At 34.9% G+C, this 13,216-nt stretch overlaps 1 protein-coding gene and 1 pseudogene across 1 annotated transcript; both read right to left on the reverse strand.

The window, feature by feature from the left end:
• Positions 1–311: 311 nt before the first annotated feature.
• LOC132152556 (EF-hand domain-containing family member C2-like) lies at positions 312–9,044 on the reverse strand (annotated as a pseudogene).
• Positions 9,045–10,466: 1,422 nt separating this feature from the next.
• On the reverse strand, positions 10,467–12,716 carry LOC132153045 (FUN14 domain-containing protein 1). The gene is made up of 5 exons (XM_059562186.1): positions 12,583–12,716; positions 11,864–12,026; positions 11,635–11,710; positions 10,997–11,125; positions 10,467–10,843 (listed from the first exon to the last, which is right to left on the reverse strand). Exons 1-5 carry the CDS (start codon positions 12,623–12,625, stop codon positions 10,766–10,768), a joined length of 489 nt encoding a protein of 162 aa, XP_059418169.1. The 5' UTR covers positions 12,626–12,716; the 3' UTR covers positions 10,467–10,765.
• Between the last annotated feature and the right edge of the window lie 500 nt (positions 12,717–13,216).

Below are 13,216 nucleotides of genomic sequence, written 5' to 3' on the forward strand. Positions count from 1 at the left end.
AATGTGCATGTCTTTCTGCCTGTATATGAAATATGGTTTGATTTAGCGGCTCATATTTTTAACGGCTCTATATGTGGTCCTAAGGCACATAAGGCACTTCCAAACAGCTCTCTCATTCCAGCATGTTTTGGATTTTAAAAAATACACATAAATGGTATTATGACATTTATGCAGCACAACAGAAACAATTTGAATTTAATCAGTGCAATACACAAAGTCAAGCAAATTTCTTGACTTTTCACATGTTATTGAGGATCCCATCAGTGCATTCTCAGCTTTCATTAATATTTGTGGTGCTGCCGAAGAAAGAGCTAGTAGTTGGTTTTAACTGCAGGGTCTGCAGCTTCTCCACTCCCGTCTGTGTCAAACTGAAAACAACAGGGATTGAGAAACAGAACACAGGTTCCTGGAGCACATATGTTAAGCTGGCACTCTCATTTCATGTCTTTGCAAATTAAGGTGAACCGAGACAGATTTATCAGGCTGGCTTGACTTAAGCACATGGTAAATATCTAGTACTTGCTATTTAAAAGTGTATGACAAATGTTTAAAGACTTTGCATGCTTCAGTAAATCAGACACATAATCATCTTTTAAAAAGAATTGCTGCAGATAAGATTTTTTTATTGCTCAATGCGTTAAGGTGACCAGATTTCTCAAATTAAAACTGTTAATTTTGCTTAAACTAATGTTCATCGATGGATGATGATATCAGCAATGTTATTAATGTTAAATGAACATAAAATGATTACAAATCTTTTTGTTAATTATGTACAGCTGACATAAAATAAGATACTACACTGATAAAAATGATTTTGTGGTGAAGTAAATACTACATAAAAACAAATGTAATTTCTACATTAAATATATTGGAGTATTGCATTTAGCTAAATAATTAAGTAGATATTATTCATCAAACTCTAACTGTCCATGTTAAATTTACTTAATTCCTTTGCTAAATTTTCCTAACATAGTTAAGTATATTTAAGTGAATGTTAAGTTTTAAGTAAATCCTACAAGTTATTTTTTTCAGTGTAAGGAAAATTTCAACTGAAGTACAAAAATGACTAAAACTTAATAAATAAAGCTATATATATATATATATATATATATATATATATATATATACAGTATATACTTTTAAATTAAAATTGACAAGAGCACATAACTAAATTACTAAAATGAAAAATAAATCTGAAAATACAAAGCTGAAGCTAATTCAAAATATGAAAAAAGTACTATAATAGTATACTAAAATAATATGAAGAAATACCATAATATAAATAATATAAAAAAACACCCACTGGATTTCAGTGCATATTGGCCACCAAAGGGGTAAAAATGGGGCATCCGGTTACCCTGTGACAGATGTACAATACCGGTAAGTATACATCATTTTTATGCAAAGCTGTGTGTTTTTTATGAAACATGGCTCTAGATGGGTTAGACAGACCGATTGATCCTTACAGTTTCAATGTTGTCTTGTTCTTCTTTCTTTCATACTAAGAAGTATTTGATAAATGCAGAGTAAATCACCATTGTATGGCACATGGCTCCTAGTTTATGTTCAACGAGGGCCACAGGAAATGGCTGGAAAGTGGGTAATTTAACAGTCAATAAACACTGTGAAATGAGCTATGAGAAATGAGTGAGCAAAGCAAAAAACACAGAATCACACAGCCTGGCTTGCTTCTCATGGATCCATCTCGGAATCGCTATGTATGGTCCTACAATCCCTAAATACATAGAAAAGACAGCAGTGAGAAACTATACAGACAAGACGACCGCTGTCTCCCCCTGCTGGTTAGTTAAGACCCAGCAGAACTGGAAGGCTTCTCATTGTGAGTCAGTGAGCAGATGGTTCTGCTTAGGCTCCAAGGAGGCATGCTAAATTACTGCACTGTAATAAAAGCTCCACTTCAGAGTAGTTGTTGAGTGGGATTTTCCCAAGGCTGATTTACTTGAAATAAGGCTTGGAGGTGCTCAAAACTTGTGGGGCCCACAGGTTACCAGGGCCTGGACCCTGACACAAACACTCTCATGTACATGTGGCCGCTCTAGCAAATGACAAAGAATGACGTCTCAAAGTAGGTGTATGATGACAAAACAAATGGACTATTTTTTTGATTGTCATCATTGCATCCAGACCGCTTTTAAACTCACCTTCACGGTGACATCTGGAAGCACAGCAGGGGCCAGGTTTTCTCTCCAGTTGATAGCGGATAGGAAGGCATGATAGTCAAACTTCTCAGACTCGTCTTGAAACCTGGATGTAAATATAAGAAATGCAGAAAATAAGGATGTGTTTTGGTGTAATGTTAATTGGATAATAAAGCTGAGCTCTGTTGACCCTGGTTTTCGAGGAGGGCTCGCTGTAGGTCATCACACAGCGGCAGTTGGAAGGCCTTCAAGATGATCTGTGTCTCTTTAGAAGAGAGGTGTCCACATCTACAGCACCATTTGAGTAGACAGAAACGAGACAAAAAAGAAGAATGAGCAACTCACATCAGCACATTCTCTAATAAATATAGAAATAAATTAAATGTAATGTAATATATATTATGCTTTTGAAAGAAGTCTCTTTCAAGTGTATATTAAAAAAAAATATATATATATATTTATCTGAATTACAGTTTGAATCTTGTATCTGAATTACTGAGTTACACTTTGCAGCATAACAAATGCTGCTGTCACTTTTAAACAATGTAATACATCCTTGCTGAATAAAAGTATTAATTACTTTACTGACCCCAAAGTTTTGAATGGTACATATTATAAAATACATTAGAAAATAATCGATTCCGAAATGATTTACAGTTTTCTTATGGAGTTCATGACGGAGAGCTGCAGGCATTCCAGATTCATTATTTTCAGAACATCGTAAATAACTAAACTTTCCACAGGGCCACACAAACAGGACAAGCACGTTGACCTGTCGGCATTCTTCCTCATTTATTTCCCCTGCCTGCAACATGCCACAGGTCTTCATCTGTTTCCAATGCTTCACTTGAACCGCTGAAACTAATCGCACCCCTTCAATCTAAAGCAGACTGATGGTTATTCTTCCTCACCGTGATTGTTAGTGGTTGACATCAGTGCCTGCGTGACTCTGAACAGCTGAGATATGGAGTCCTTAAGAGGAACAGTGAGGAATTAATTTGTGGTTCTGTATGAAATATGAATGATATATGTTTATGTTGAATAGAATATTATAAAGTAAACAGTGACAAAATGTTTGATATTATTTAGTTTCCTTTGCTAAGAAGATGAAGTGAATGCACAATTTTTTTTTAATCTAAACATGAGCAGCACATTCTAAAAATGTTTATAACACTACCCACAAAAAATTTATAAGAATATATATTTTAAATAGTTGTCTATATTGACAGCCTTATGTGCACAATTAATTACATAAAAAGATATAAAATATCTAAAAACTAAATTAGCTAATTTAAGATATTCCATAGTATTTGGATTTTTTTTTTTAATGAATGTACATTTTTCTAGTCATGCTAAGCTGTAAAATATTTTGGGTGAGTGGAGGGGATCTTTAAATATCGTTGTGGACAATAAGGCACTTCGAAGTAAAAATAATAATAATTGAGATCCACTGGTGTAAATCAAATTATTTATTGCTGTTAGTTATTTAATCATTTATTGATTGCAGTTAAAGCGGGAATTTTTACATCTAGTCATGTTATTCTAACAAATAAATCAGACAATGCACTGGGAATTTAGTGATATTCACACAGTTGTGGTTTTGATCAATCTTGAGTCCTTTTAGTCTGAGAGCAAGGCAAGACAAAGTACAAATGTGGTTGAGACCAGTCTTGAGTACTAAAACACTATTTTAGTTTTTATGACAAAACAGTGATGTGTATGTTGGGAATTGGAGTTTAATACAGTTACACACAGGTGTTATGTACCTTTTATTTGTGTATTTTGGCCGGCTCCTTATACCTGAATGATCAGCATTCAGTAGCTGGAAGGGCTGATTGTTCATATCCAGCTGAGCTCCCACATACAAACACAAGAACAATGGAATAACAAGGCAGAATCTTAATTTGTTTCCTGATCTGTTTTTAAAAGAACAGGATGCCAATACCTGAGTTTCTCTGAGGAGGTTCAAAGACTGTGTTGTCACTGAGGTAGACATATATGACAAAAAAAGTGTTCCTGTGGCTCAGTGGTAGAGCATTGCGTTAGCAGTGCAAAAGGTTTTGGGCTCAATTCCCAGGGAACACACATACTAAAAAAATAGTTATAGCCTGAATGCATTGTAAGTCACTTTATATAAAAGCATCTGCCAAATGCATAAATGTAAAACACGTCCCCTGTCAATAGAACTGTCTGTCAGCATTTTTGCTACAAATCTCAACACATTGCTCACGAGACCTTGCCTAAAGTTGAGAAAAAAGCTTAATTTATCATCTGGCTGAAGAATGTTTTGTTACAATAGAGAGGAATCAATAGAATAAAAATTTTATCATTGGTTGGACATTTTAAAATCAAACTAATCATGTAGATGCACCATGTATTTGCCTATACTTTGAAATATGTTTGGGCTTGTTTGTTGTCCTCATTTAAAAATTATATTTATTACATTTATTTGTTACATTTGTATACAGAATAAAACATCAAAACAATGCACTAGAGTTTGAGGATTTTGTTTTTAAAATGGTTATTTTAAAGAGATAGTTCACCCAAACCTAAAAATTCTGTCATTATTTACTCAATCTCATGTCATTGTCAATGTGTATGACCTTCTTTCTTTTTCAGAACAACAAAATAATTTTTGAAGAATGATTTTTGCTAATACTGTTTTAAACAGTTTTGGTTAACACTGACTTCTATTATATGCAAAAAAGCACACATTTCTCAAAATTTCTTCTTTTATGTTCCATAAAAGAAAGTTATACTCATTCGGAACAACACAAGGGTGAGTAAATGATGACAGAGTTTCAATTTTTGGATGAACTATCTCTTTAAAAAAGTGGTTGTACAGCTCTTGTTTATGTTATGTATACCATGAATGTTTAATGTGTTGTTAAATGCAGTTTGATTTCACAAAATGTCACCATAGTACGATGCAACGTTAGCTAGCTATAAATGTTTACTGAACACGGTCGCATCGCTGTCGTTTGAACCACATTAGTTTAACAACATAGGCCTGATGTCACACAAAAGGAATAACTTTTGCTATTAAACCGATTAGACATCTCTAAGATGCTGCTGTATTGAACATGGCACCTGATGACTAATTTACGATTTTTTGTTCCGTCATTTTGCTTTTACATTTTTGAAAATTAGATTCAACATTATTTTATATAAGTACAGAGCCAATGAAATGCAGTTAGCATCTAACCAGAAGTGCAAATAACAGTATATAAATAAATATATAATATGTGTATATACATATGACATATAGTGCGAGTTATGAGGTAGGAAGTCAGAGACCAGTTAAATATGTCTTAACAAGAAACTATGCTTCTAACGACAGCTTGAGCTGTAGTTCCAACCACATAAGTTTGCAATGCTGTTTGCGAATGTTCATTTGAACTATGGTTTCGGGAAATCCTGAATCACTGAACTATGTTGGTAACGACGGAACTTGCAAACATAGTTGGCTAACGACGCTTTTGGGAAACACATCCCAGGGCGATTATTGGCGCTGATGTTAAGCTTTATTATGGTTATAGTATCGGTCATTTTCAAAACCGATTTGCCGATAAAATTATTTAAAAGCACTTAAAGAGAGCCTCTGAGAGCCCTCGTTATTCTTAATTTTGACATTAATTTTCCTTTTTGCTCCAGACATATATATTGGTTTAAAAAATTTGTATCGGCATTAGTCCTGATATCGGCATCAGTCCTGAAAAACACATATCGGTCGACCCCTTGCTCACTATGTCAGAGAATAGTGCAACTGAGAATGCATAGAGGGCATTGAATACCACCTGTCACATGCTAGACAATTACAAATGAAAACATGATACAGAAATGTATGAAACTTACTTTAAACTTGCATTACTGTTCGATAGTTTGAGGTAAGAAATTAATACTTTTATTCAAAAGCGACAGTAAAGACTTTTACATTGTTACTATATATATATATATATATATATATATATATATATATATATATTTATTTTTTATAAATGCTGTTCTTTTTAGCTTCCTATATGCATAACAAATCCTTTCCATTCATCAAAGTCTTTCATTTTGTAAATACCACATCAGAATATTAGAATGAAGGATCATTTGACACTGAGAACTGGAGTAATGGCTGGAAACTGAAAAAAAAAGAGAAAAAAGCCTTAAGTCAGCCTCATAGACTAAACAGACCAATCTGCATCTGACATATTATGCCAAGTATTCTTATATGCTCACTATACTAATGGACTTCACTTTACTAGAACGTCTGAAGATCTGTCCTCTTTCCAACTTACATTGCCTATTCTTTAAATATTTAGTTCACCAGACCGACAAGATCAGATGGGTCTTGGTTCCTTATGAACTTTCAAGAAGTTTCCTTACTTATTCAATGTGTCCTGTGTCAATAAGTCCTGTCACTTAGCTGCTTTAAGGTATACTATCTATAAAAGAATCCTTTACTAAGAAGAAACTTATTTTTCCCTTCAAACTCTAGCCTGCCAATGTCCAACAATGTTTTGTCCAAAGCAAATTGAGTGAGCCAGTAATTTGCAGCGTGATACTGCTTCTGGGATTAAATTTGGAAGCAAAGCACTATGAAAACAATGTATAACAATAAACTGACCTGCAAAAGTGTGTTTTACATCAGAAGTATCATGAGATTGCGTTTAAGTTTCTGATTATTTATGAAGGGCATGTATTTCATCCATGTGTTCTTCTGCAAAGTGCTGCACTGATAAAGGAGAACTTTAACAGGACAGGGTCTAAAGTCATCTGTCAAAATGATCAGAAAGCCAGTAAGGGGCTGACATGTTTTGATGTAACATTAATGGTTGTAATATTAAGGTTGCAATATTTTAATGTAATGTTAAGAGAAGCATATACATTTAGGATGTCCTAATGGAGATTAGCTCTGCTGATTACCTGTCTTTTTCCATAAGTCCTTCTGTGGAGCTTTAAGCAGCAAACCCTGAGAGGAGCACAGCGAATCTTCCTCAGATCCAAATCCAGTGTAGGGTGGCACCTGTCTTGCTGGTTTAGAAGGGGACGAGGCCTTGTATGAGGCAGGTGTGAAGTCCTCTGTGAAGCCACACAGAAAGAAAACATCAAACACACACACATTTAAGCAGACATAAGCATGAAAAACTATGAGGCAAGACAGGTTACATTTTCCAATATGAATTCAGTCTGCATCCTCTTTAACACTGAGAAATGAGCAAGTGCTTCATCAGTGCATGTGTTAACCTGGCTCCATTAGGCTCATGTGTAACTAATGCTATGATCTCATCAGTCGGTATAACGCCACAGCAGACAGATGCACGCACATCCGTATTGTGTTACCACTGGCACGGAGCGTGCTCGTGTGCTTCTCATTCCCGGGCTTTTAAAGATAAAGAGGTCAGGCTGGTCATTGCTCATATCTGCTGTCCGAAAATTGAGTCACCTTGAGGTGTCAATCAGTTCTGCTCCTTTAGTCCTCTGCTGTTCAGTTCATGTTATTCTGACAGTTATTCACAGAGATGAAAGCACACTAGAAAGCATTAGTGTCTCATAGAGACATGGGACTTACAACAGGAAGACTTTGAAAATAATGAACAGCTTGTCAGACCACATAGATGTAATGTGTGCTGAGAATGAGCGGTTGGGGTATGTACATTTTCAGTTCACTACATATGGCTGTTGTGGAGAGTTTGTTTGTAGCAATCAAAATAAATATGAAAGTGACGCAACATACAGCCAAGTATGGTGACCCATACTCAGAATTCATGCTTTGCATTTAACCCATCCAAAGTGCACACACACACAAACACACACACACACACCTGGAGCAGTGAGCAGCCATTTTTATGCTGCTGTGCCCGGGGAGCAGTTGGGGGTTCAGTGCCTTGCTCAAGGGCAACTCAGTCATGGTATTGCCAGCCCGAGACTCAAACCCACAACCCTATGGTTAGGAGTCAAGCTAACCACTCTCTAACCACTAGGCCACAACTTCCCAGTATGAGTTCATCACATTGTTCTAAAGTCACAGATGAAACTCAGTACTGACATCATGTGGACATTAATAGCGGTGCCAAACCCCTCTCATCCTTGAGTCACCAATAGCATATTTACATGAGCATAAATACTCTTTAGTGAAGTTGTCGCAGTCACATATTATCACCCTACGACCCCATTCATTAATGTGGCCTCCTATAGTCAAGTCACAGTCTTTATAGAAATCTTCTTCAACTTCTCCAGTCTGTAAAATGTTAAGGAGACATTGACATACTAGTCCATTATAACTGAAACAACTAGCTACTAATTAAACAAATTAAAAATTGTATTTATAAAAAGAAACTCTTTTTTTGGTCAGTACTGACTTTGAGGCCAACCTCCTTGTCCGACTGGTCCAAATGAGGACTGTGCGGTCTGTTATTTCTCCAGGTTGACGTTTGGGAATAGGAGTCTGCTGTTTGACAGAATCAAGAGCAAAATAATTGTAATTTTTCAGAACTTGAAGTACAACTGAAATTTGCTAATGGGTTCATAATTATTTTCTCACTGGGGGATTCCCACAAAACCTTTTTAGATGACATTTAGTGAAAGGCAACAGAATGTGTGACAAGACTACATAACAACAGGAAAAAACCTTAAAAAATCCTTCTTCTTTCATAATGAGTTTGGCCTGTAAAACAAGCAGGGAGCAAACTGAAAAGTGCTTTAGGGAAACTGGATGTTCTTTCAGCCCTGTCAGTCTGGATAAAAGCTTGGCATAGAGGATGGAGAAATTTGTCCAAGCAAAAGAGGAAAGAGGAAGCTGATAACTACTTTGTCTTATCTAAAGATGGAACAGACTGGATTGAATAATAACCATTTAATTTCAGATTTTTCAAACACACTCACTGAAATCATCACCTCTGCATTTATTTGATCAAAATACAGTAAAAACAGTAATATTGTGAAATATTATAACAATATAAAACAACTATTTTATATTTGAATATATTTAAATAATGTCATTTATTTCTGTGATGGCAAAGCTGAACAAAAACATTTCTTCTTATTCTGAGGATGTGTTAATAAATTATGGATATGTTCATTTATTATTATTTTTTTGCAGTGCTGTTTTTTTTTTTACAAATCTTGGGAAAATTGCCCCTGTGCAGAAATTTAGGGACACATGATGGGATCACAGTCTGTAATCATAAAGGTTCTGGAATAGAATGCCATTTCCTGATTGATGTTAAAATGGTGCACATTGTAGAAGCATCATCTTTAGGAGCTGGAAGAGGAAAGCGGTGCCTCCAAATCAGGGTTCCTATATAGGAGGAGGAGACCAGCTGCATTTAAACAGTATGTTTTTACTGGGTTGTCATTAAATAGTGTGCTATACATTTGATTTCAATAGTTTACCCAGTGGGATTCCACTGTTTTTGAGCTCTGGCTCCTCTACTTGTATGGTGTCATTCTCCAGATAGAAGTAAATCTTGCACTTATTTACTCTACATTTTTCTCCCCTCCTCTGAGGTACAGTTTCTTGGAAATAAGCATCAAAACACTGGACCTTGAGGTAACAAAATAGTGATTAATATTAATATACTTTGCACAGCACTAAGGAAATTTTTTTTTTTATGTTCCCTTAGAATAATTACGAACCCGTTTGTCAAAAGCAACCCATGCTGGAGCATCACTGTGTACATCACAAATGCTGAGATTTGTGAAATTTGTCTCTTCTAAGCTGGGAAATAATGGATAGAAAATAAAATGTACACTAAAATGTTGTCATAGTTTTGTTATGACTGCATTTCTATGAGTTTTACTTGTTCTGTCGTTTCTACTCCATTTAATGTGTTTTTGGTTTTCTTCATCAAAAATAGAATGAACTTTACTGCAGGTTGTGAATTTGCCACAACTTTCAACATTTTAGGCAATAGTGACTACCTAACTAAACAGTATAGTATATATATATATATATATATATATTCTACACACACACACACACAAACACAATTGAATTATTTTCAGTTTAAGCAAATATGAACTAACTGCTCCAGATACTAATATAGATAGCAATACTACTTAAACAGCTCCTATTCACAGAAACGTATTGTCCCTCAACACAGACAAAACATTTATTGAATAACATGAATAGAGCGTAAATAACCAGAAGGACAGGATTTGTATTTTTTCACAAACATGTTATTGGTGGGTTATGCTGTATATTCAAAACAAATTCATCACAAAGCTCTCAAAAAAAAAAAAAAAACCTATACATGCCTCTGGACAAGTAAATGTATTGTCAAAAACAAAATACAATAAGAAACACTTGAGTCGTATATGTAAAAGACTTCATGTTGATGTCTTTATGATTAAGGGTAGGCAAAATAATATAAAAATATAACAAAAAAACACCACCAATTTTTGTATAAAGTTATTGGCACAATATATCTCTCTTCATCAGAATGATTAAGCTATGTACAGTTAAGAACAACATTTTGGAGGAATATATTTAGAACAACAGTTCAGACAATACATCAAGTTTCAGTGTTGTATCGCTGCGATACAGAGATAAGGGAGAATATTCATGTGCAAACTACTTAAATCAGTGGCAATACAGTAGATCCAGGTTTCATTTAGGATGCCAGGCCCAGCAGAAATCCTCCAACAAATCCCCCCGAGATAACAATATTCCTCTTCACAAATTCTGTCGACTGGATAAGAAAAATACACCACTTATTGAATGTAGGATAGATAAAACAACTTTCTAAATAATAATACAAAATGCTTTATAGAAAATTTGGGAGCGCAAAATAGCTATTAGACTGGTATATGAAGTAATGATGAATGTATGAAAGAATACCCACGTCTTCAATAAAGGAATTGAGCTCAGGGGCTGCTTTATTTGCCTTTTTCTTCAAATGCTTTTTAGCTTTATTGACATCCTTTTCCACTTTCCTCCAGTCAACCTGCACATAGCCACTGTGGTTGGCAATCTGAAATGAGAAAATTAAGATTTCTTTTCCCTCTTAAGTAAGATGACATAGAAGCATAAAAAACCCTTAAAGGAATAGTGAAAAATGCTAATTTGCTGAATATGTACTCACCCCCAGGCCATCCAATGAGTTTGAGAAACAATCATCGGAACATATTTTGAGAAATTTAGCATGACATCACCTGTTTAACAAAGGATTCTCTGTAGTGAGTGGGTGCCGTCAGAATGAGAAAGCATTATTATGGATAGAGGGCTTGTGTTATGGAAAGATCTGTTTGAAGTTAAAAATGTGAAGTTAAAGTTGTGTTTTGGATTATTGTGATGTTTTTTCAGCTGTTTGAACTCAGCACCCAACAACATAGGATCCATTGGTGAGCAAGTGATGAAATGCTAAATTTCTCCAAGCACATCTACATGGATGGCCCGAGAGGGGCAAATTAGCATTTTTGAGGAAACTATTCCTTTAAAAATGACTATGACATATGATGCAAGCATTATAATAAACCATACTTGTAGTAAAAGAAATCCTCCTCCAACAGCAGTAGCCACAATTTTCCCAACTCTCTGAAAAAGATAACCAGCACACCTAGAGGACAGAGATTTTAAGTAATTAATGCACTCATTATTATACATTAATGCAGTTCTTTCATACATGTAAAACAGAAAATTGAAGTACACCAATCAGAGAATACAGCACATGTGAAATATCTTAGGTTTCTTGATCTATGTTAACACTAACCATCCTGTCACTCCACCCATCATGATCTGTGAAGCCACAGAGTACTTTTCTGCGATGGGTCCTGTACTGTTCCCAAAAACAAGACTCCACCACTGATGCCTCCTGGCATAATCCGTGATGTTAACAACCTCATAAAATTCATCTTCGCTCTCTCCATCTACATCTGAAAACGAAAGTAACTGTTGTTATTATACATGAATGAAGTAATCACAAAGCGTTGATGCAAGTGAAAATACACCACATATATAATTCATTAGAACGTTTTGCATTGGTAAACAAATGGTATAAAGATTATTTCCACCAAAGAACCAAGTGTAGGTTTTACACAACCTGTTTTAGATTATTTTATATTAACCTTTTTTTCGATCTGCTTAAAATCAAAGTAGAAAAATAGCATGAACCTTTCATAATATGATAATAAGGTCTCACCGTCGCACCTTATACTGAAATATCGAACCTGAGAGCAAGACCCTTCAGAGGATATTTTGAATTTTGGCATGCAGTTACAAAAACATAAATGAGAATTAAAACAGTATGAGGTAATTTTCCGAGATTTAGCACATGATATCCGTACAGTCTGCTGACATAATCATCGATTATTTTGCTGCTTTACTACATTGGAAGCACTTGGAATCTCATGCATATAAACTGTATGATCAAATAAACACGTTGTCAACCCAGACTGTTTATTCAAATGTTTGTTTAGCAAATATATTTACCTTCACCGCGATCCGCCATTTTATGAGGCTCGGCTCTGTTCATAGCGTGTTCGAAACCGCCGCAGCTCTACGCAAAATCCTACGCAGTTTACGTGCGATAACTGTCCACGGACTCATAAAATAGCTTGTAAGTGTTATTCACAAAATAGTTTACATATTGTTTTAATTGTAATTTTACAAATATATATATTTGCTTAACATTTTGAAAGATGTAGAGATATCTCCAACAACTTTAAAGAAAATGGAAAAAAAGAAAGAAATCATGATAGGATATGGCAGAACAGAATGCTATTTATTATCTGAAAGTTAGGCATTACACCATTAGACAAACACAGAAATGGAAATAACTACAAGCACAAAAAATAAATACAGTACGGTGCAGTACAATAGAATAATAATAAAGAAAATAAACTGATAATAAAGAAAGAAATAGAAAGCGAGATCTGCCCTGTATTACACATTATACGTGTATCTGAAGTAATAAAAATCATACTGACGCCTGCAAATCTAACTGTATAATAACTAAAAAAAAAATCAGTCAACGTTACATCCTCAAAAAGCTAATTTTTCAAACAGACAGACTCTTGAACCAATAACGCGTTTTATGCTGGTGTTACGTAATCATAATAAACCC

This window comes from Carassius carassius, chromosome 11 (genome assembly GCF_963082965.1).
Source record: "Carassius carassius chromosome 11, fCarCar2.1, whole genome shotgun sequence".
Taxonomy (NCBI): Eukaryota; Metazoa; Chordata; class Actinopteri; order Cypriniformes; family Cyprinidae; genus Carassius; species Carassius carassius.